Genomic DNA, 21,322 nt, shown 5'->3' with positions numbered 1-21,322 from the left:
GAACGCTACCGGGCAGCTCTTTTCTAAGATAGTTAAACAAGCGGCATAAAAGTACAGCTCATATATACTTGAATGAGGAAATATCTAAATCTCCAAAACGACTGGTCAAGATTACGATCAAAGAACATATTTCAAATCAGAAGTTAAATCTAACAACAATAATAGCCTATGATAAATTGTGCTAATGTGAATGCGCGTGCTCGAGTTGAGTGGTCATGTCTGTATCTAAAAGTTGATTGGCTCATTTACCTGTAAGGCGGGGTTTCCATTTCTACTTCAGCCATACTGAGCTTTCCAATTTCCCCCCATTCATTTTAATACAAGTGGTACGCCTTGGGCGAGTCTTTGGTGTAATTCACCTGTCTAATATGTGACTTTTATGAATAAAAGAAACTGATCTAAATGCTTTTCTTCTTCTTCTTCTTCTTCTTCTTCTTCTTCTTCTTCTTCTTCTTTTCTTTTTCAAAATATACTTTTTTCCAATTTTTGTATATCCTCTTATATTAACCGCAATATCCTCTTATATCGGCCTATGCTGAAATGAGTATTTTTGCATTGCACAAGAAAATGAATTTGCACAAATCCAAATATCCTTCAACATCCGAAATGTGGCAGGGTTTCAGAGTCGCTCCGTTGAACCGACAGGGGGCGCCATAGATTCGCATAAACTCCCTGTGACGTGTGCGTTATGCAAATGAGGCGTTTCAAAATGTAACAGTTTTGAGAACTGAGCTTCATTTACGAGTCTTTCCTGAAATAGGAGTTTTCTGAAATTTGTTTGAAAAGAAATAATAATGGAAAGTTGTTTCAATTAAAATTCAGTAAAAAAAAAAAAAGAAAAGAAAAAAAAAGGTGGTAATGCAGCCTTTTACCCCACACTTGGGGTAAAAGGCCACTGTATATACTGTATATATATATATATATATATATATATATATATATATATATATATATATATATATATATATATATGCTTTGGTACTATTTTCACAAGTGGTACATTTTAAAAAGCCTTAATACTAATAAAACAACAGATCATCAAAAATGCAGTTTTTTATTTTAATTTCAGCATATTTTCAATTGACAAAGTACAAAACACAAAATCACAAAGTAACATTTTCACCACACCAAATAAGTGTTTTATCTATATATACCTTTCATTGATAGAAACTGCCTTTCAAAATGATATTAACATCAAACTTTTCATTTGCATCTGTTCTCGTTCAATTTAATACATTTGTCTATCATTTGATCCAACTGATCTAATCAATGAATCATTTGGTATATCTATAGATTTTCAAATGGTTTGACTATTTTATGTGTTTGTAAAATATCAACATCTACAGTAAATCACATGTTCAGGACAGGAAAACATTATGAATATGTTACAATATATTTACGTAACCACTATTGTTTACAGTATGTACCATATGCATTCAGAGTGTGTGTATGAGCATTTACAATGTATAAATATAGAGCAGGATAGACTGCAAGGAAGAGGAACCAAACAGTGAATTTGTATACTGGAGGCCAGTCAGACAGGTCACAGAGGTGGGCAACAGATGGAGGAATAGGGCAGGAACTGGTGAGCCCAATGACATCTGGGCCATCAATGTCCATTATGTGATTCAGTAAACAAAGGCCAACTACTGTAAAGCAAATTACAGGACTGAGTTTCTCTCATTTGTAAGTCACTTTGGTTACTATAAAAGCATCTGCTAAATGACTAAAAGTAAATGTAATTACTCAACCCAATCTGAAAATGAAAAATTTCAATTCATTCATACTGTACTGTAAGAGTAAATGACATTACAGTGTACATTACTGTACTTGTTACACAATTCTGTCAAAACTGACAGAGAACGTCAGTCCAGCATCATCCTGTATATTCAATGATCACAGCTTTTGATTACACATTGGGTTTATGTTACAGGCATTATGAATTTACAGTAATGTCAGTTTGGTCGGGCAATGTAAGTGTATTTCCTAATGTGACTTTACAGTACTGTAAAAAATAAAATCAAAATTGTTTAACATCTTTAAGGTTACTGTAATTTTAAACATGTATCTTGCATTGTTTGCTACAGATTGAACTGATGGATAAAATGACTAAACTGAAGAAAGATCATTCTGTTGTGCTTGGTTGATTAAACCAGATGTTCTCATTACATGTCACAATAATCTTGTGTTCTGAAACAGTGATAATATGAAAGGAAACATGTACAACTCTGATGAAAGCACTTAGGAGGTTTTGAAAGAATGACTAGCTTTGTTATAAGTGTGATCAGTTTGGTGTTTTGTACTAAGAGTTTTGAAAATGTATCACTTGCATGTGAAAATAGTACCAAAGCGATAAAAAAAAGAAAAAAAAAATACTCACAAATTACAGTAATTATGTTCAGATAGTTGTTTTTACTAACATTTTGAACACACATAAACTAATTTTATTTTAACATTATTTAGAATTACGTTGACCCGTTCTTCTACAGAAAAATAAATAAATTTTTTTTTAAGTATGCTTTATGTAAACTGACCTTGATTTGCGAGAAACAATAATTAACAATACAATTACTTTTGAAGCAGGGTTTTAAACAACTTCGCAATGCTACAGAGCATTAACTGCCAAGTTAAGAAGATTTGATCATAGAAAACTTTTAGCATTTTACTGTGCTTGATGCCAGTTCAAGATTAAGCACAGAGGAAATGTTTAATGCTTGAAGGTTGCTGTTTTATTGCTCAGGAGAATTGATGCTTTATTTAAGCATAAACATGTCTCAGATGTTTTTCTTAAAATGCCTTAGGAGTAATAAAAATAGACACAAATAGTACAAATGTTGACACGCAGTAAGATAAAATTAATGTGGATAGCATAGCTCATATAACATTTCCTTGGAAGAATTTGATGGGAATTATATTTATGAGTTCATATTGAAGTCTTTGACTTTTGATTACAACCTTTGGTATATATGCAAATCTGAGCACAGCTTCAGACATTGTTGAGATCTCTGAAACTCTTGAGGAGACAACCATATGGTAGGTCTTTTCTCAAAGAGAAACGTCAGAGAAGCAGAAGATTTAATTTGCTCTCCATTTCATCTCTTTGGTGTAGGAGAAACAATTTATTGAGATAAAATCTGACTTGTGCTAATTTTTTTCTTTTGTAGGAGAGGTTAACCAAGTTTATACCTCATTACATTTACATTTAGTCATTTAGCAGACACTTTTATCCAAAGCGACATATAAATTAGACACATAGCAAGCAATTTGTCAAAATTTTGACTTTGACAAAGTTTAACAACATCTGCAGTATAAGACTGCCAAGTTCTCACAGTGGCTGGAGTAGTAAAGATGCTGGCACAGAAGAAAGATTTTTTTTCTTTATTTTCTTCTCTACATTAAGTGCAGTGGTAAGTGCTGTTAGTGTGGGTTGGTTAAGTGCTCGCAGAACAGATGTGTACTCTTACACCACCGATATCATCTTTCTCTTCAGCTATTTGGGGAATTTTCTTCTGTTCCCCCTCAAGTCCCAACAGGTCCTAAGCACACCACAACAGTCTTAACCACTTCCCTATATAAATGCAGTATGCATCTTCTCCAACACTTTCACATTCTGCTCTGTTATGCAACTCTGTCGCGTCGGCGTATTTTGACGCCAAAAGTTAATGAAGTTTTCCCCCACGAAAAAGAAGAGTAAAGGATCCAGGCAACTGTTTCCTGAAGCTAGACAGTGCGTAATGACCGCTGCCTCTCTCAAACGCTGAATATAATGGCAGGACCCACCATAGCTGGTCTTTGTAACATCCATCTCAGCCTCCAAAAAGAGACTCCGGACTACATGATACGGCATGAAGCATGTGAGAAAAATTAGAAGCACAATGATCACAAGAGAGCAAGACTTCTTGTGATTAAATTGAGATCTTTGATTCGGTCTGGTCTTCTTTAGCTTTAGCAAGTAGAAGGCTGCAAAAATATAACACACTGAGATGACCACAAAGGGCATCACAAAACCCAAAAACAAGACTCCCCAATTCAATACGATAATGGTCTTGAGCATGGACGAGTCCAGTTCCAGGCATCTTGTCCGTCCAAACTGGTCCTGGTAAGTCCCTGCTCTAAGAAGCGGGATGGAGGCCAGTGACACAATCAACCAGACGATGATGCATACTATCCAAGCTCTCCGAGAACTTTGCCAGTGAATGTATTTGAATGGTTTAACGATGGCCACGAAGCGAACCACGCTCAGAACCATTAGGAAGTAAATGCTGCCATACATGTTGATGTAGAGGACGTAGGACATGATCCGGCAGGTGATGTCTCCAAAGGCCCAGTGGGAATCCATGAGATAGTAGGTGGCTCGGAGCGGCAGAGAGCACACCAGCATCAGATCGGATGCTAGGAGATTGAGCATGAGGATGTTGACTGGAGAAAACTCCATCTTTCTTTTCCATAAGCCAAAGAAGAAGAAAAGAGATATGAGGTGGCCAATAAGCCCGAAGGTGAAGATGAACAGATAGACGGCTGGATAGATGCTTTGCTTGAACTCACTAATGGAGCAGTTGTTTGAGATGTTCCACAAATTTGTCTGGTTCATGTTTGGGTTGGAGAATTCTGTGAACACAAAGACCACACTTGATTGAGATAAACGGAATTCAAATACATTTTCAAAGACAATTTTTAACCCTCTGATTAATGGTGTCCACTGTCCATGAAATTAGACAGATCTTTAAAAGCTGTTTTTAAACATTTTGTATGTGATGTAAAATGCCAACCACCAAAAATATATTGATTTCTTCTCCATCCATCCATCCATCCATCCATCTCTCTCTCTATCTTCTGCTGCTTATCCTGGTCCGAGTTGCGTTGGCAGCAGACTAAGCAAAGCAGCCCATATCTCCTTTTCCCTGGTCACATCCTCCAGCTCGTCCTGGAGGATCCCAAGGCATTCCTAGGCCAGCCAAGAGTATAATCCCTCCAGCGTGTCATAGGTCTTCCTTGGGGTCTCTTCCCAGCTGGACTTGACTGGAACACCTCCGCAGCAAGGCGTCTGGGATTCATCCTAATCAGATGTCCAAACAACCTCAACTGGCTCTTTTCAATGTGGAGAAGCAGCGACTATACTCCGAGCCCCTCCCAGATGTCCGAATTTCACACCCTATACCTAAGGGTGAGCCCAGCCACCCTGTGAAGAAAGCACATTTCTGCCTCTTGTATCTGCTATCTTATTCTTTCAGTCCCTACCAAAAGCTCATGACCATAGGTGATGGTTGGAGCACAGACTGGTAAATCAAGAGCTTTGTCTTTAGGCTCAGCTCCTTCTTCACCACCACGGTCAGGTACAAACAATACTTTACTGCAGCTGCTGCACAAATTCTCCTGTCAGTTACATGCTATATCTTTCTCTCACTTGTAAACAAGACCCCAAGATACAGTCCTTAAACTCCACCACTTGGGGAAGCTGCCTAAAGAGGATAATCCACCTTTTATTGGTAGAGAATTATGGCCTCATATTTGGAGGTGCTGACCCTCATCCCTCATTTGGTTTATACTGAGGAATTATACATCCCTCAGTTGACATGATTTCTAACAGCTGTTTCTCATTACAGTGATAGCGGAGAGACGCCTTAAAACAGCTGAACACGCCAGCGAAGGCAGAGAGAGAACGACACCAGAGCGCAGTGAATGGAGTGCCCTATTTAGTGTTTATTATTATTATTGTTGTGAAGCTGATGTGTTCGAAAAGTTACTGAGAGTTTTTTGTTGCTTTGAACTGACAAATAAGAAAGCCCTGGGAAGGCTGCACTCAAACGAACTGAAGGCAGAAACTATCTGAAGTGTGTCACTACTCTCCGTCTCCTCCTTTTCCATACCCGAACCTAAAGATCCATTACACTGTTGTATCCAAATTAGTCCAGAGACCATTAGTTCATATAACTGGAAGATAGACTAGTTTTGCTGACACTATGTTCTGAGTTTATAAATATGATCAACATGATCACACAGGAAATCTACATATTCCCAATATTCATGTTTCCTGAAATCGACCCCATTCTTCCGAATTACTATCAAATGCCATTACTATCAGACATTTTGCATCACACGAGAAAACAACATACCCTGAAAACTGACCACATTCTACCGAATTACTGACAGAATTACTTTCCCTCTAGTTCTACTGATATCTTGTTGCACAAGCAAACTTTGAGACATGGGTTCTGGTCCTTTGAAAACCAGGAAGTAATTGTGTTCCACTGACTGTTAGGCTTAGGGTTGGGGTTTAGGTTAAGATGTAGGATTAATAAAATATGCATATTTTTGTTGACTGTATTATGTCATTTACAACTAAAAATACTACTTGCTATTGCTGTGGACCTCCTTTTCCCGAATCACAATGTGATCAGTCTGAACATATACAACCTTAAAATGTACTGTATAGCCCAATATATACTTCGGTTTTTACGCATACGCATACGCTAACTTTTGCCTACAGTCGAACTCTCTAGCCTTTCAAAGTACAGTATACTCCATTTGATGCATGCACGCTATGACTTACACTATGCAATACTGGACTATTTCTCTTCAGGAGTTTAGACCCATAAAGATGTCTTTATAGTCTTCCAGACTCAAGTTATACAAATGCAGGTAAGCAACAGTATCTCCTGACCTGACCAGAATCTTCACCAGTATTTCGAAAGCAACAGCCTATCTGTGAGTGTTGCCACCTTGTGGACCCACCAATTAGTGCAAACAATTCCAGGCACATGCACAGTTTATGCATAAAGAATATGCCCAGTTAAAAAAATTGTGCTACACGCATACAGAGCTTGCGTACTCTGCTGTTGAATGAAGTTGAAGTTCGTTGTTAATAACTTTAAACTTGCAAACTCTTGATTGCTGCCTTAAAGACACCACAAAGAATAGCATTTGAAAGGTTTGTAAATTAAATTGTCTAGAGTAAAGACCCATTTACACACATTTTAGATTCTTGTTGGTAAAATATTACTTTCTGTCTGGAATGAAAGAAAGAAATTCTAATTCTAAATTTGGATTATCTTTGGGAACATCTGAAGCACCAGAATATGCTAAAATATTCTTCTTCTGTACAAGACATCTTTTTACTTTTTTTTATCATGATAATAAATAATAAATACATTCATGGCCATGAAATTGTCTTATAATCAATGTCCATTGGAAAAAAAAAAAATTAAATCTTTTTTTTTATATAGTTTTTAATGCTGTAATCTTAAAGTCTATTAAAACTTTACATTTTCTTAAAAAAGTTCTCATGTACTTACCTGCCAAGAGTTAACCAAATAATTCAAAATCCCACTAGTATAAGTCCAGTATAAGCGGTGACCAGTACAAAAGTGTGAGTAGTGAAATGAAGCTGTATAAAGGCATGGCTCTACACATTGCTGCAGGTCTGGAATACTGACTCACTTTCACTCCCGGTCTCATTGTCAAAAGACACGCTCAGTTGTCTTTGGTCTTTTAGCTGACGTATCACAGTAGATACATATTACATATGCTATAAACTGTACGCATTGCTAAGATTTGATCAATGTTATGTTTATGAGGTTAACATTATCCATTTTTAAATACCTAAATGACCATACAACCCAATACATTGGATTATATTCTTAAAATTAAACCCTTTTAGAAACGAACGCTTATGTAAACCACAAATGTTCAAGGATTTAAAGATAAACACAGTTTGTGTCTGTATACATGCCTGTGTCAAGCAATTTCCTTGATTTCCTTGCACAACATTCTCAAACATGTGCATGAGGTGTGTCTCTCCAGAATTGTTACTGAATGCTGAATAAGAATGTAGTGAGGAGGTTTTATCAGAATCAGAATCAGAATCAGAATGAGCTTTATTGCCAAGTAGGCTATGCTTACACATACAAGGAATTTGTCTTGGTGACAGAAGCTTCCAGTGCAAAAACAATACAGCAACAAGACAGAGATAATAATAAAAAAATAGAATAAAAATAAAAAGTGAATAGAAAATATAAGTATATATAGAAATACACAATAAGACAATATATATGTATGTACAATATCCAAATACAATCTTGTAGAGCGGGACGTGGTCGTGTGTCTGTCATTGGGGGGAGAGGAAGCGGTAAGGCCATCACCTGGTGATTATTGATGCTTAACACCTGTGTCTCATTACAGTGACCATGGAGATGGGCTTGAAGAGGCTGCCGAGAATGCCAGAGAGGGAGAGAGAGGCCGAGGCACACACACACCCAGGGTTGGGGAGTAACGAAATACATGTAATCGGATTACGTATTTAAAATACAAAATATAAGTAAATGTATTCCACTACAGTTACAAATTTAAATCATTGGTAATTAGAATACAGTTACATTCAAAAAGTATTTTGATTACTGAAGATATTACTTTGGATTTTATTGTAATTTTTTCATTTAATATTTAGTCCTTTCAGATGGAAAACATTTATACATATAAATGATGCGATCCAAAGTGCATTTGAACAGTGGTGAAACACTTTCTTATGATGTGTTACATTCATACGAGCAGACAGAGAAGTACGTTTGAAGTAAGTTTGGAGCAGAAGAAATAGAAATAAACCTTGTGTAAATTGTCAGCTTTACGCTAAGCTAAAATGCTATTTCTAGCCATTTTACATGCACATCTAACGGAATATGTTACAAATAACATTTTACAGCATGTATTCTGTAATCTGTAGTGGAATACATTTCAAAAGTAACCCTCCCAACCCTGCACACACTGAACCTGAATGCTGCAAAGCTGTTACTGTGACCGACGTAGTGTTGTTTAGTGTAATTAGTGAAGCTGTGTGTGTTAACAGTAGAGACTAGAGATACTTGTTGTGAAGCTGAGAAGCCAAAGACTGTTTGAGAAGCTGTAAAGCCTTTAAAGGTTAACTTACCTGGACTGCCACCCCGCTTCCCACTTCCTTCCTTATTGCTGGAACTTCTACAAATCTGTTATATACAGAAGCAAGGGAATGTAATGGCAGAAGAGGTATGGTATGTTGGATAAATATAAATAGACTAAGCTACAAGGGCGTAGGTTTGATTTTGACATTGGTGGGGATGTAAAAGCAGTCTGCAGAGCCCCCCTGGAAGCTGAGGATTTTTGCATTTATGATCGCAATTTCATGTCATCTAAAGCCTTTATTTATAGATATGGTAGCCAACACACTCATAAAGGGAGTTTTTATGTCAGTATGTTCCTGAGACAATAATTACACAATTCTGATTATGTAAACCAACAACATTACAGTTTAGCTTTCTGTACTTCATGATAGAATATCTAAACAAGCATACATTCATAACTGGTTAGGGTTAGATTTAGGGGAAGGGGTTGATGGAAGGTGTCTGTGGGACTCTAAATAAACACAATCAACATGCTGCATTGATGTATGTCAGTATTTAATTAGGGGTGAATACTGTATCAGCCACAATTTGCACTTTATGCCAAAAATATGTTTGTTTGTTTTTGTTTTTTTGCAAATAGCCTCTGCTTTCTAAAAGCTTCAAAATTGCTTTAAGGAGATCCCATATTGATAAGAAAAAGTTAGCTGTTTTTCTTTTTTGCCCCTTTCTTTCCTTTTCCTTTCTTTTTTCTTTGCATTTTTAGAGAATTATTTAGTTTCATTATTGTTTTACTGTTTAAATATAACAGAAAATCCATTGAATACCCTATAATACATTTTTTAATCTTTAGATAGTATTTCATATTTAATAACAATAATACAAAAATATATATTTTCAAATCAGGTCAGTGACAACTTACCCCACAAAATGTGACAACTGTCCGACAAGATAGGGCTGTCATTAAATGAGCTGTTTCGTTTAAAAACAGTAGAAAGTTTAAATTTCCACATTCAATAGGTTTTTGTGGTCAAAACTGTACAGAACTGGACTTTTAAAAAATAAACTTAGCCTGAGATATATTCACCAGAGCAAAAAGTGTGAAAATTTGGAACATTTCACAAACTCAAAGTATATCGTTTTTCACTTTTCACAGTTACACATATTATTATTGTTTTACAGTAATGGTGTGATTTTGATGGAGATATATATTTGCCATTGTAATTTTAGTAAGGGAAGTTAGGTTCAAACCCTGTGTGGGTCAAATCCACCCACATGACACACTGCCAGCTGACTGTAGAGATGCACAGCACATTCTCAACACAAAACTGATAGCTTTAACGCTTCTACTGAATGACTGTCTGCTGCCAGGAATGAAGACGGTGGACTTCAGATTAACACAAGGTAAACATTTACAGAAATGATATTGGAAAAGCTCGCTGTGAGTTTGATTGACACGTCTCCTGGATGACGTCAATACACCCATCCTGCCTGCTAACCTCAGCTAGCTTTTACTCAAACACCACTAGATATGCCATAACAGCTGCTTTTAACCTGCTCACAGTGTAAATAGCATCTTAACTCGAGGTTTATGCAGGCTTGTGGACTCTATTCATCTTTCAGCATCTTTAAACGGAGGGTTATGATGAATGTGAACGATAGTTAGCTTCGTAGCTAATAGCCGATTAACAACAAACTGACGTGAGTGTATTTACGTAAACTAGACTTTCTAATAGCGACCAGTGGTATAATGCCAACTTTTAGTACACGAGTTGACATGTTAGTTATATTTTATTGGATTTTTCATGTATGTCCTTCATTAAAAGTGTTATGCTAACAAGTGTTTGACAGTTAACATGGAGGGTGAATATTAAAACTATTATTTTAAGAAACAGACATTTTATTTCTAGTCTAATTTTGAGTAATGACACTTAAAAAGTACATTTGTTGTACCATCGTGGTAACAGTGGTTATACCATGGTACTTTGATATGTACCATGGTACTAAATGATTACCATATTCATATATATACCATGGTATTTATATGGTCTCCAAGGTACTTCAAAGAGTGCCGTTGTATTGCCATGGTACACGTAAAAACAAACAAACATGGTATTGTCATCAACCCCCCCCCCCCCCCCCAAAAAACATGGTACCTCCATGGTACCATGTCTAATAACTATGGTGATCCCATGGCACTTTGTTGCTAATGTTGCACTTTGTTAGATTTGAGAAGAAGGACTGTTTTCTGCTTTTATGTTCAATAGCGGCTTTAGATTTAATTAGATATCCAACAGGTCTTCATTTATGTGTTCTTTATTTGAATGTATGGATGTGCCTACCTAAACAGCATTTTTGGGCATCATCATATAGGCACGTTTAATTGCACTGAAATACAAATGTTGCTCAAAAATGCAGTTTAGTTACGTAGCACTATATCCACAGTAAAACGAGTCCTAAAGGCTGCTCAGGCTGCTCAGCAAGGAAGAATCCACTGCTCCAAAACCGCCATAAAAAATAAGCCAGATTACAGTTTGCAAGTGCACATGGGGACAAATATCTTACTTCCTGGAGAAATATCCTCTGGTCTGATGAAACAAAAATGGAACTGTAATGACCATCATTATATTTGGAGGAAAAAGGGTGAGGCTTGCAAGCTGAAGAACACCATCCTAACTGTGAAGCATGGGGGTGGCAGCATCATGTTGTGGGTGTGCTTTGCTGCAAGAGGGACTGGTGCACTTCTCAAAATAGTTTGGTGTGAAAAGTGCAAATCAATCCCAGAACAACAGCAAAGGACCTTGTGAAGATGCTGGAGGAAACAGGTAGACAAGTATCTGTATCCACAGTAAAATGAGTCTTATATATCAACATAACCTAAAAGGCTGCTCAGACAGGAAGAAGCCAATGCTCCAAAACCGCCATAAAAATGCCAGACTACAGTTTGCAAGTGCACATGGGGACAAAGATCTTACTTTTTGGAGAAATTTCCTCTGGTCTGATGAAACAAAAATTGAACTTTTTGGCCACAATGACCATCGTTATGTTTGGAGGAAAAAGGGTGAGCCGAAGAACTCCATACCAAATGTGTAGCTTGGGGGTGGAAGCATCATGTGGTGGGGGTGCTTTGCTGCAGAAGGGACTGAATAGATGGCATCATGAGGAAAGAAAATTATTTGGATATATTGAAGCAACATCTCAAGACATCAGCCATGAAGTTAAAGCTCGGGTCGCAAATGGGTCTTCCAAATGGACAATGACCCCAAGCATACCTCCAAATTTGTGGTAAAATGGCTTAAGGACAACAAAGTCAAGGTATTGGAGTGGCCATCACAAAGCCCTGACCTCAGTCTGATAAAAAATGTGTGGGCAGAACTGAAAAAGCGTGTGCGAGCAAGGAGGACTACAAACCTGACTCAGTTACACCAGTTCTGTCTGGAGGAATGGACCAAAATTCCAGCAACTTATTATGAGAAGCTTGTGGAAGGCTACCCAAAACATTTGACCTAAGTTAAACAATATAAAGGCAATGCTACCAAATACTAACAAAGTGTATGTAAACGTCTGACCAACTGGGAATGTGATGAAAGGAATAAAGCTGAAATAAATAATTCTCTCTACTATTATTCTGACATTTCACATTCTTAAAATGAAGTCAGGGAATGTTTTCTAAGATAAAATATCAGGAATTGTTGATTTTAGAGTTTAAATGTATTTGGCTAAGGTGCATGTAAACTTCTGACTTCAACTGTATATATATATATATATATATATATATATATATATATATATATATATAAAATTATTTTATATTTTTTAATTATTTCACAGAGTATTATGCTTGACGTGGGTAAGTGGCCGGTATTCGCCCTCCTGCCCCCTGAGGAACTGCGGCTCGTCCGTCAAGCCTGTGTGTTCGGCAGCGCTGGCAATGAGGCCATCTATGTTACTGTCAATGATGAGGTATGAAATTATGCTGGAAATGGCAATAAGACCTTTAGAGAGAACTTACAAGCTACACATTTAATGGAATCATGCACAATAATTCAAATTCTGAATTCTGGCAAGCGCTTAATAGAATTGCATAGATGTTATGCTGTCTCTTTGTCTCAAACACTTACACATGCAGATAAGAAAGAGATGGAGACAAAGACGAAATGATCTTGGGTCACAGTTAAGCAGATAGAATGAAGCTATATATAGGCCTGTAATACTAACACAAGCCTTGTTTGTTTCCTGAGAAGAGCTCTGCTGCATGTCCTGAGCCTGGACACTTCCTTTTTTAGTTCTGTTTTCCTCTGATGTTTTTATAGGTTATCCTTCACATGAAACCCGAAGGTACCTATGTTTATTTTTTCAACATAAACTTTCTTACCAAAGCGATTCACAAGAAAGTTTCAATCTTGTGTTGTGACAACAGGTATCATGTACTAAGGTGACAACAACAGAAAGTGTCATTAAGAATGCATTACAAACATGACTGTGTTGCTGTCATCACATGGTAGTTGTTAAGTTTTGTTAGAAGCGTCAATGACCTGACCCTCATTTTTTCCCCCAGATGTATTCATTTATTCAAATAAATACATAAAAAAGCAATACACACAAAGCAATTACTTGAATACTCATCTGCTATGATGAACATGCTTTTAATTTCTGAGTTCAAAGTCATTTTGATATGGGGCTTCAAGTAAAAAATGTATGCAGTAAGTGGTGTATCTTTCTGAGACGGTGAAAAAAATAGTGTTGGGTGCTTCGTTCAGGAGCGGTTTTTGTTATTAGCAATAATGAATAATTATCAAAGATAATTGTTAATTATTAAAATCAATAGGACATTGATAAGAATCAACGTTAGCTTTTTAATCCTTTAAATCAACAATCGTCATAGATAACCATCAATTATCAAATTCAATAGAATATTTATTATTATCAAAGGTAATTATTAAAATCAATAGAACATTGATTAGAATTAACATTAGCTTATTGATCCTTCAAATCAACAGTCATCAAAGATAATTATCAATTATCAAAATCAATAGAATATTAATAAGGATAATATCGGGCTAATAACCAGACAGTATAGCAGTCTCACTATAGGATTGTTCTCTTCGGAATTCGACGTCTTGAGAACATTGACATTCAAAGGAAAACAATGAAGGCTTGAATCTGAGCACTGACATCCCCTGCCAGCCCTTGACACAGGTGCATGCAGAACAATACCAAAACCCTTCTCTTTAAAGTATAGCTAAGTTTATTAATGCAGTAATATCAATTAATAATCTATACAATGCAGTCAATAAACTTACAACTTCAAACTACAAACTAAACAGTAACATGATTAGATATGGTAACAGATAAGCCTATAATACATGGAAGGAAGTTATGTGTGTGTGTGTAAGAAGAGGAGTACACAATATGGCGGACGTGGCTCTCATGGAGAGTTATGTCAGGCGAGGTTTCCGGTCAGAGAATGTGACCGCGAATGTGGGCAGTGAGACTGGTTAATGGCGTCTGCCCGTTTTACGCATGTCTGCTCTGGTACGATAACTTAGGGACTCTATCGCCAATTTATCTGCTCGCCAAATGTGTGTGTGGGTATGTTTGTGAGGGGTCATGGGTGTGTGCGGTTAGTAGGAGAGAGAACAGAGTGACGGCACCGAAGCCGGTTTTAGCAATCGTGGGAGAGAGTGCAACCGTTATTTTATCACTCAGCGACGCGGGGCATGGCTCGTAATCCGTCCACCACGGACTTTGGTTCTTTATTGGATAAACTTAGTGTGCTGGTTTCACCCGCGATGGCGAAAATGAACAAACAGTCCAACATGGTTGGACAACATCACAGCAAATCTCAATCATGGTAACAGTAAGTTACAATAATCTCTTGAGTATTATTAGCAGCAATGATTGGACTCGGCAGTCCGTAAACTGTACAAGCAATAACCTTGATACACAAGAATAACACACTATAATAATCTATCTCTGCCCAGACGTAAACCTCTTACTTGGGTTGCGAGAGGATGCGGGTAGAATGTGTGTTCGTCTGTCGTTTGACACCGACTCCGTTCCTCGAGGCTCGGGTGATGACGGGAGGCCTTTTCCTCGCTCTGTCAACAGGCGGCATGGTGGCTGATTCTCGGCGGGTCGGCGGAGAAAACAGCGAAGTCTACATGGTTGAAGAAGGAAGAGAAATCTTCTTCACTTCTGCAGGCAAATGGTGAGATGCGGATTGCTCGGCAGTCTTCTTCGGATCCGTTAGCGTGCTCGGTGGAACACCGAGAAATCTCAACTGGTCCAGCGAGATGGAGATCGTATGGCCAAATTTCAGGTCAACCGTTACTTCCTTGGGCAATGAGACTACATCTGGGAGCAGCAGGGCTGCATCTAGACGAGGCACATTCTGTCACTGGAAGCAACACCCAGAAAGATCTCTGAGGTTTTTATACTCTTGATGACGTCATGGTTGAGGGACGCGTTCTGTCGTGCATTTCATCTAATAGGAGTTGAGAGTTCGATCCTTCAGAATTTCACACATAGGTGTAACGTGAGCAAGGCTTCATGGGATCTGTAGTCTGTTTTGGACTCCCTATGTTTGATTTTGGCGCCGTTGTTGTTATCAGAGTTTGAGTGTTCAGAAAAGCTGCAGTCAGGCTTTATGACTGTATGTAGGCCTGCCTTTTGTTTCCTGTCTGAGTACATGAGGCCAAACAATAGTCTCATTAAAAGTTTACATTCTTGAAAAAAGAAATGTTGGCAAAAGTAATGCAGGTTGTCATTCTGTTGTCGTCTGACAACAACAACAACAACAAAAAAGAGTTTGAAAACTTTTCCAGTCGTGTATTCAAGGAGCATAGAAAGTATTTTAATACCTATACTTAATGGTTATACCACTTGACATTTTGAGGTCATTAAATGACTGAGAAAATCATTGAAAAATGATGTAAATGTTTTTATGAACCTGCATATACACAATACATTTTACAAACTTGACGTGTTAAAACTAGATTTTTAAAAGGTTTCCCATTTTAATCTCCTCAGACAACCTTAGTGAATGACCCAGAAGGTGTGGGGTCAGAGTTGAGGGTTTGGGACAGTATGGAAAATGCTAATAAAAACAAAAAGGAGTGATTTGCCAATTCTGTTCACCCTGTTCTGTATTGAATGCACCACATTTGATGTTTTACCTTGTGAATTAAATTGTTTCTTTTTTTTTATACACACTTATTTAAAATCAGATGATTGCAACATGCTCCAAAAAAGCTGAGACAGGGGCAATTGAAACAGGAGATGTTAAACAGCTATATATGTTATAATATACAAGGATCTAAAAAAAAAAAAGCCTAGTCCTTTAAGAGCAATGATGGGTCGAGGCTCGGCAATTTGCCAACAGATGCGTCAGCAAATAATCCAGTCCTTTGAGAACAATATTCCCCAAAGACAAATTTGAAGGATTTGGGGCATTTCACTCTTTATAGTGCACAATAAAAGATTCAAGGAATCCGGTGCGTAAAGGGCAAGGATGAAAACCACTTGTGAATTTGCGTGACCTCCGATACCTCAGATGTCAATGTCTTAAAAACTGTCATGCATCTGCAATGGATATTATGACATACTTTGGGAAACCTTTTGGTCAGTCAACACCATTCGCCACTGTATCCACTGATGCCAGTTAAGGCTTTACTATGCAAAGCAGAAGCCGTACATCAACACTGTCCAGAAGTGCTGCTGAATTCTCTGGGCTTTGTCTCATCTGAAATGGAAAGTAGAACAGTGGAATTGTGTTTTGTAGCCCGACGAGTCCACATTTGAAATAGTTTTTGCAAAAAACAGGCGTCATGTTCTCCTGGCCAAAGAGGAACAGGACCATCCAAGCTGATAATGCACCATTAATGCAGAAAGATATGCTCACATTTTGGAACAACATATGCTGATATCCAGTAGGGAAACACCAAACCACATACGGAGCGGATTACAAGTGCATGGCTGAGTAATGTAATGGCTGCAGTCCTGTCTCCAATTGAGAATGTATGGCGCATTATGAAGTGCAGAATACGGCAACGAAGGCCCCGTACAATTGTGCAGCTGAAGACCTGCATAATGGATGAATGGGGTTAATTCTGCTTACTCTACTTAACAAACTTGTGTCTTCAATGCCCATACACTTAATGAGTGTTATTAGAAAAAATGGTGATGCTACACAATGGTAAACACTCGACTGCCCCAACTTTTTTTTACTTGTTGCCTTCATCGGATTTGAAATGAGTGTACATTTAACCCTTCCTTGGTCTTATGGGTAAGTTTGACCCTTTAGAATTTTTAACACTGATTTGCATCAACTAGGGCTGGGCGATAAATACAATTTTATTTTCAATTACGATTTTGGCTTCCAATGATTATGAAAACAAGATAATTTAGATAAAACGATTATTGTGCCACATTCCATTTTGCAATGAAACACCCCGGCGTTATATCTTTAAAGCATCTTTTATTAAAGTTTGCGTGCGTTTGCTGCAACTAGATTATAATGTGATGACTCGCGACATAGTGAATCATAATATATGTGTCATGTTCACTCTGAGTATCTTATCATGAAGCAAATTGGCGATTTGCAGTTCTATTAAGAAGAGAAAGTTTGTTTTTTGTGAGTTAAAGATGGATCAAAGTGAACATAAAGTGAGAGAGTTTAGTCTTTGCCCATTATACACTGGAACAAACTTTTTTGGCTTGTTTTCCAATATAATATCTAAAACAACATACATTTATTTTAGGAGCTATACTGCAGAAGAAAAAAAAATTATCAGAGAATGCTGAATGCAATATTTAATCAGGGCTTGACATTAACGCTTGTCCGGGGCAAGTGAAAGAGAATTTTAATTACACGACCTAACAAACAGACTGATTAAAATGTCAACTTTGAAAAAATAACTGGCTATATTTGTATATTTGTCTAAAGTGAACGTAAACAGCGGAGAAAAAAGCAGATTTGTAATAAAATGTCGGAGTTGTAAGTATAAATGTAAGCTTATAAACCTGCTGCTGTCTAGTGTGTCATAATAATCAAACAAACATAACAAGAAAACAAGAAAACACTCACTGCTCTTGACTGGGTAACTTTAGTAGCTTTAAAAATTATTCATGTATTATAATCATACAGTGAAGACCAGTAATAGTTTTAAGTTGCATTTCATTCTGAATGTTTACTTGAATACTTGATAGCCTACCGCTGTTAAAAAACTCTGCATTTTCTTAATTTGTTCTATTATTTTTAATCTATTTCTATTCATTGCTGTTTTTTATTGTTATTTTATTATTGACTGTTTACTAGTCTTGAATAATTACTTAAGAACTTGAAACCATTCTTCCATAATTAACATATTAGTGTTATTATTTGTTGTGGTATTAAAGCTGGTATTGAGAATCGTCAAATTTCACTACAGACTACTGAAATTTTGGTATTGTGATAATGTAAAGCCTTTATTGTACATGGTAGATCTTGCTGCAATAACATGATGAAAATGTAGATCTCGTTCCATAGAACTATGAGAATCCCTGCTGTAAATGATGGCGATGGAGGCTTTCCTTTATTTGACTACCATGCATAACATAAAATAATTATCATTGACAGTAGCCTCCTCCCCTACCCAGTGCAGTTTACATTTCAAGTTCAAGGAAATCCACAGTTAAAAAGACAATAAAAAAAAAAAAAGTTCAATAAATGCATGATATTTCCAAAGTTAATGAGTAATCGTGTTAAATAATCGTGATCTCAATATTGACCAAAATAATCGTGATTATGATTTTGCCATAATCGAGCAGTCCTAACATTAACTTAACTTTAAGTTTTCTGCCTGAAACTTCATGACATCCTCCACAGAGGTGTTCTTAACCTGGCAATGTCATTTTTTAAATTTTATGTATTTATACACTAAGCTTCCAAAAAAAAAAAAAAAAGTACCTACGTTGTCCTTAAGGGTCAAATTTACCTTTTTTGTGTTCAGTTTCAAAAGCTTATAATACAGGCTCTGTTTGCTCAGTCTCTCTACTTTTGGTCTTAAATCGTTTGTCTAGGTGCCAGCTAACACTAGAATTTTTTTTTTTCTATCACCTTCTATTCCAATCTACAGTTCTGAAAGGCAAGGGACACCCCAACACAGCTTCAAAATTGTTGTTAAAGCTTCAAAATCTTGTAATAAATGCTCTGTTTGCTTGATCTCCCTACTTTTAGTCTTGGATCATTCCACTAGATGGCAACAAACACTTCCTATCACAATATACAGATCTGAAATGCAGGGGGTACCCCAATGTGGTTTGTGACTCCACCCATAGACATCCAGTCTTTTTTGGGAAGCCCAGCCCTTTCCCCATGTTTTGTGGAATATCTCGGTCTCTGAATGGACTACACATGTGATCTTGGTGTCATTTGAAAGCCTAGAACATCAGGTTTGCAATAATGTATAACATTTTATCATCAATATTCAGGAACATATTCAAACAATGATTTGTTTATTATACTTTTTTGCTGAATTGCATTTTTCTGGACATTTGAGACATAACAGTGGATTATTTACACAGACAAGCTGAGAGACAATTAAAAATAGACTCATTTTGTAGAAAACAACCTAAGGTAAGAGCTGATATAGAGTTTGTGGCTATTTGAGGTTTACAGAAGCAGTGATCAGAGCAGATATGAGTTTTTTTAATTCATTTTTTTTATTCACAATTTCACTTTGAAACTCTTTTGATGATTATTTGAACAAAATAATCCAATAACTAATAACTTTAATTTGCATATTTTCTCCTTTTTTTAAAAGGTGTTTATTTGTTTGTTATATCTCATTTGAACATGTCACAAATTAACAGCAATATAACTTTTGAACTAATGAATTATATATAAAAAAATCTTGTATTTGCATTTGTGTCAGTTGTCAGTGAGTGTTTTGGGTGTCTGTGTGTATGTACTTACGTGTTGTGTGTGTGTGTGTGTGGAGAAGTGGCGGCATGTGCATTTTAGGTCTAGGCCTTCAGTGCAATTTACGCCATTAAGAAAACTGTTTCACAATTAATAAGACACCCTATGCCTATGGACATCATACATTATGTCGCAGCCAAGGGTACACAATTACTTTTCAAAACTTGAAATGACACTGAATGCTCAAGCAGTCTAATTTACACTTAGGCCACGTCTACATTAATCCGGATACATTTGAAAATGCTGTTTTCTTTTTTTGATACACACTCTGTCCACACTGCCATTTTCCAAAAGTTGCTTGTCCACCCTGAAACATATGAAAATGCTTAAATCCCCTTAATGCGCATGCAAAAATGTATGGTCTGCATTTTCAGAAATATCCATTTTCCCAGTCCACACTACAAAGCGAAGATGGTGTTTTCAAGTTTATCCACTTGGGAGAGCATTTTCAAAAAGCTCAGTTTTCGCTGACAAAAACACCTTCTCAGTGTGAACAGTAGGCCAAAATGTAGAGAAAAAGATGCGTTTTCAAACAAATATGTATTAGAATGGACGTGGTCTTAGAAAACTCCAGATGTTGCTATAACAATGCAAAAAGCACTTACCAATTTACTTGAAGTGAAAATCAGTCCTCCTTTCCTGTTCAATAAATTAAATAATCACACGGTCATGCAGAACATCTCGGGTTTTTAAATCCATAAGGATCTCTTTCTCAATGGCAATAGCGGCAGTGGTAACAGCCGACTCGCGTCAGCTAGACCTCGTGCTCTTCGCTTTCAAATTATTTACATCACTTAAAGTGTGATTGCGTCACTCAAGGCCAGCTAGAAGGCCTTGACCAGGACATACCCTAAAGACCACACCCACCAAGAACAAATAAATCAATCTGATTGGCTGATGAATCTGACAATGTGACATTAGATGCCTATTCATTTGCCCTGTTGAGGGATTCAGTGGAAATTCTGAAGGCTTAATGGGGTGGAGCTCAGACTCACACGCTTCGGACATGCGATTTGTGAAACAGCCGTCACACTTTGCTTGCAAGCTTCAAGGAATAAATTCTGATTGGATAAACTTTTCTTTTTTTCCCCCATTCATTTGTAGATGAATTAGGAGTGGAAAGCGATTGAAAATACATGGGCAAAAAGGTAAATGAGAATGAAAAGATGAAATTTTATTTATTAGGCATATTAGGCCAGCAGAGAAGGCTTTGCTGGCCCTAAAAATTCGCCGTTGGTGTGGAGAGGTTTGTGTGTGTGTGTGTGTGTGTGTGTGTGAAAGTTTGAGTATGAGTGTTATAATAACATTTTTGCCTTTTCTACAATTTTATGGTGATGCTTTAAAAAAGACTGGATGTCTATGGGTGGAGTTGGGGCTACCCCTGCCTTTCAGATCTGTATATTGTGATAGAGAAAAATATATTTTTTCTAGTGTTCACTGGCACCTAGACGAATGATTTAAGACCAAAAGTACAGAGATGGAGCAAACAGAG

General features: G+C 37.0%; 2 protein-coding genes across 7 annotated transcripts in view; one reads left to right on the top strand and one right to left on the bottom strand.

Moving 5' to 3' along the window:
* Positions 1-1,050: 1,050 nt before the first annotated feature.
* LOC127429781 (cysteinyl leukotriene receptor 2-like) overlaps positions 1,051-21,322 on the bottom strand; it is a 41,927-nt gene continuing 21,655 nt past the window's right edge. The window contains exons 2-3 of one of the 4 annotated variants that reach the window (XM_051678968.1): positions 4,773-8,975; positions 1,051-4,608 (exon numbers count right to left, since the gene is read on the bottom strand). In XM_051678968.1, coding sequence (XP_051534928.1) covers positions 3,569-4,608; positions 4,773-4,818 — 1,086 coding nt within the window. In that variant the 5' untranslated portion in view covers positions 4,819-8,975 and the 3' untranslated portion in view covers positions 1,051-3,568. Of the gene's footprint in view, positions 8,976-21,322 lie in introns of all 4 variants that reach the window. The other 3 variants (XM_051678969.1, XR_007895337.1, XM_051678967.1) reach the window with 3 other exon arrangements.
* LOC127429780 (RCC1 and BTB domain-containing protein 2-like) overlaps positions 10,113-21,322 on the top strand; it is a 48,311-nt gene continuing 37,101 nt past the window's right edge. Inside the window, exons 1-2 of one of the 3 annotated variants that reach the window (XM_051678966.1) lie at positions 10,113-10,271; positions 12,699-12,830. In XM_051678966.1, coding sequence (XP_051534926.1) covers positions 12,705-12,830 — 126 coding nt within the window. In that variant the 5' untranslated portion in view covers positions 10,113-10,271; positions 12,699-12,704. Of the gene's footprint in view, positions 10,272-10,347; positions 10,569-12,698; positions 12,831-21,322 lie in introns of those variants that run through there. The other 2 variants (XM_051678964.1, XM_051678965.1) reach the window with 2 other exon arrangements.

Source organism: Myxocyprinus asiaticus, chromosome 39 (genome assembly GCF_019703515.2).
Source record: "Myxocyprinus asiaticus isolate MX2 ecotype Aquarium Trade chromosome 39, UBuf_Myxa_2, whole genome shotgun sequence".
In the NCBI taxonomy this organism is placed as follows: Eukaryota; Metazoa; Chordata; class Actinopteri; order Cypriniformes; family Catostomidae; genus Myxocyprinus; species Myxocyprinus asiaticus.
This window is presented reverse-complemented; position numbering and strand designations above follow the sequence as displayed.